At 36.8% G+C, this 3,254-nt stretch overlaps 1 protein-coding gene across 1 annotated transcript; it reads left to right on the plus strand.

The window, feature by feature from the left end:
• Positions 1–1,585: 1,585 nt before the first annotated feature.
• Positions 1,586–2,941, plus strand: LOC114544522. Its single transcript, XM_028563137.1, has 3 exons — positions 1,586–1,850; positions 2,063–2,260; positions 2,625–2,941. Exons 1-3 carry the CDS (start codon positions 1,637–1,639, stop codon positions 2,789–2,791), a joined length of 579 nt encoding a protein of 192 aa, XP_028418938.1. The 5' UTR covers positions 1,586–1,636; the 3' UTR covers positions 2,792–2,941.
• The last annotated feature ends 313 nt before the right edge of the window (positions 2,942–3,254 follow it).

Raw genomic sequence — 3,254 nt, forward strand, 5'->3', positions numbered from 1 at the left:
AGGCTCATACGAATAAAGCAATAACAGTAAACAGCTAGGGAACAGTCAACGAAATGAGAGAATGACTGTGCATATATGTGCACAATATCGAAACAATTATCTGCCGGAAAATACCAGAGAAGCTCCATCAGACACTGGCGGATACAACAAGTCACTGGATACGAATCCTAGAACCTCAGATCTTTGTGGTGGAAGTGTATGAATGTAAATCTCCAATGGCCATCCTTTAGAATTTTACTCAAAGTCGAATCAGCGAAGAAATCAGCGAAAAAATCGGCGATGAAAAGCGTACTTAACATGCAATGGCCGTTCGTCGATTTGACCCGCTTTGTGTACACTTGTTTGACGGTGTTGTTTCCGTAGCATATTACAGGTAGAAGAGATATTTTTTGCTTAGAGTACTCGAATAATTGTTAGCATTGATGATATGACATTTACAGTTCAATAAACCAATGTGGAAAACGAAAAATTGCAGAAACCGGGTTAGTTGTCTTCGCGAAGAGATTAAATTTATGCCACGGGTGCGTACATGAAATCAGACGGCCAGACTTTGCAGAAGTTGCCTGTCGTGGTTTCGCAAGCTAGAAGAAGGTTAGAACTATAAGGTTATTTTCATAAGCTTTCTCTCGAATGGCCATCTTTTAGTTTTTACAAAGCTCGTCGTAAAGCTAGTAAATCGAACTTTTATAAAGCCTGGCGGTCGCCCGTGCCGCTGACCGGTCAACTTTGCAAAAAAAATACCTAACTTTACGGAGCTATTGCGAGCAAAGTAAATAAAATAAAACTCTCATTCTAGGCCATGTTCTTGATAATATAACAAAGAAGAATGGCCTTTATAAATTTTTCGATTCCCATGCATTAAAAGAGAAACGGCCACATCGGTTTGTATGAAAACTAGCCACTCCAGCTCCGGGTTCGCTCGAACCCGGAGCCACGAACCCGGAGCTGAAGCCCGTTACACGTCAACAATTTTTGGCACGGCACGCTTAATTTTAGCACCCGGGCCAAAAAAAAGGGCACGGAACTCTTAATTTTTGTCATGTAAACGGTGTGTGTGTGTGCGGCACGGGTACCTAAAATTTTGGCGGGCGAGACCACCTCTGGAGGGTAGTCTCGGCCCGCCAAATAAGCGGTACCGTGCCTAAAATTTTGCTATCTGAGCACTTTTCTCTATCCGATGACGCAAACATATACTTCGCGCCTTTTTGCGTATTAGTAAACCAAAATGGCCGCCATCAAGAAAAACCGAGGTAAGGTGTGGAGCAACGAAGCAACGAAAACACTTCTTAATCTTTGGTGTGACGATACAATTCAGGAAGCATTCGATCATTCTAAAGGTTCTAAAGAGACTAGTAAAGTTGATCAGCGGTTACTGGTAAGTTAATATTCCGTATATTTTTTAACATTTTTCTTAGGCTTTTAATTTAATAGCACGCTGCCTGCACTGAGGTCTGAGGAAGATTCCTAGTTTTTGCGACTTCTTGTGGTATCTGATATATTGTGGAGTAGTTACTGCATGTTTATCCATCAAGCAGAATGTTAATTTGAATGTTACTTAATAAATCAGGTTATTTTGTTGGATCAGTTACGAGCAAAAGGTTATTGTGACTTCACATTAAAGGAAGTGGTAAATAAGATGAAAAAGTTAAGGCAAAAATATCAATCGGAAAAAGACAAAACGAAAAAGAGTGGGAATGGTAGAAGCAAGACGTGGCCGTTCTTTGAGCAGATGGACAGGTTCCTTTCTCAAAGGCATAATGTCATTCCTGTTGCTCTTGTGGACACAATGGCAGAATCTGAGAAAATGGATTACAATGGTGATGATTCTTCAGACGATGAAGAGAGTTTAGGTATACACCTATGCATATATTTATATGTGAGTTTCAGAGTTATCAAAATCAGCAAATGTAATGTGGCTTGGTTTTTCTAAACATTTGTCAGCTGCATGGATCTTTTAAGTCGAAATTGTATTAAATTTGTACCATCTGTTGTAAAGTAATTTGAATACTTAATTATTGAATGTTACTTTATTGATCCTAAGAGCATGTTAATTTTTTGCTAGTTGAAAATCTAATGGAGAAGTATGGGGGAGGTTCAACACATATTCACAAATGCCAGAAGTGTGAGTATGAACAAAATATTTACTCAGAAGGAACACACGTTACTGAGGGTGGTTCTCTGATGGTGTATGCTCAAGAGGATGAATTTATTTGTCCAAAATGTGGCCCAAGTACTGTTGATGGAAATACAATTGCTGTTGGTAAGAGTAACATTATTAAATGTTGTCTTTTATTTTTCGATAATCTCTGATAACTAGAAAAAAACATGCATTATATAATTAATACTACTCAATATTTGATATTTCATTGCATTTAATTGTAGATGAAATATGCCAAAAAGGATTTAATATTTCAAATAATTTTTGGGAGACCATGTCCTGACCATCTATTAATTCCTAGCAATTTTGCCATTTTTCCTTAATTCCCTATTTTTTTACTGCTCCCCCACCCATGCATTCTACTTGGGACACTTGAGACAAAATCTTTTTCAATAAATGTGTATATGGGTCCCTATGGTGGATCCCTCATTCTTTGTACTTAAAAAAATTTGACTGAATACATTAGAGGTGCCAGAGGAAATTGATCTAAAATTAGAAAACCAAGAAGAGAAAGCCATAAAAGGGAAAGGTACACATGAGAAAAAGGTTGGAACAAGGAAGAAGAAAAAGAGTTCAATTGAGAAAAGCATGGAAGTTGCTTTTAACCAATTCAAGGAGACTGCACACAATTAATTACCTGTAACAGTTAGGGTGGTATGGAATAGGTATGGAGTAACATCAAGCAGGAAGAAAGTTGTTTTACTCTATAAAGCTGTGTAAACTGCAAGTTTCGCAGAGCAGACATCGCTTTTGCAGTATTTCAACAATATGTGGTTTAGCAATTATTTCAGACATGCATAATATATTTTAAACTTACATGTAAAATCAAGAAATGTTTTTTAGAAGTTAAATACTAATTTTTTAACTTTATTTCCTTCAATAATTTTCACAAAGTTGTGGTATCATTGCATGCCTTATTTGTTCTATACAACTTTACCAAAAAAGGTTGTCCAAAATTGGCCAAACAATAATAGTATAAAAGCTTCTTAAACATTATTACTGTCAATCTAACTATGGGTTTTAAATAGACAAATAGTCTACCCCCCTTCTTAATATCTTCTAGATATAAGAAACTTGAAGAGACAAGGTTGGAGAA

This window comes from Dendronephthya gigantea, unplaced genomic scaffold (genome assembly GCF_004324835.1).
Source record: "Dendronephthya gigantea isolate DGI-Jeju-01 unplaced genomic scaffold, DenGig_1.0 000826F, whole genome shotgun sequence".
Lineage (NCBI taxonomy): Eukaryota > Metazoa > Cnidaria > Anthozoa > Malacalcyonacea > Nephtheidae > Dendronephthya > Dendronephthya gigantea.

Excerpts from the sequence above, each read along its gene's own strand:
- LOC114544522 (XM_028563137.1), top strand. The coding sequence starts at position 1,637 with ATGAAAAAGTTAAGGCAAAAATATCAATCGGAAAAAGACAAAACGAAA. Across the intron at positions 1,851-2,062 it reads AGACGATGAAGAGAGTTTAG|TTGAAAATCTAATGGAGAAG; the intron begins GTATACACCTAT and ends ATTTTTTGCTAG. Across the intron at positions 2,261-2,624 it reads TGGAAATACAATTGCTGTTG|AGGTGCCAGAGGAAATTGAT; the intron begins GTAAGAGTAACA and ends TGAATACATTAG.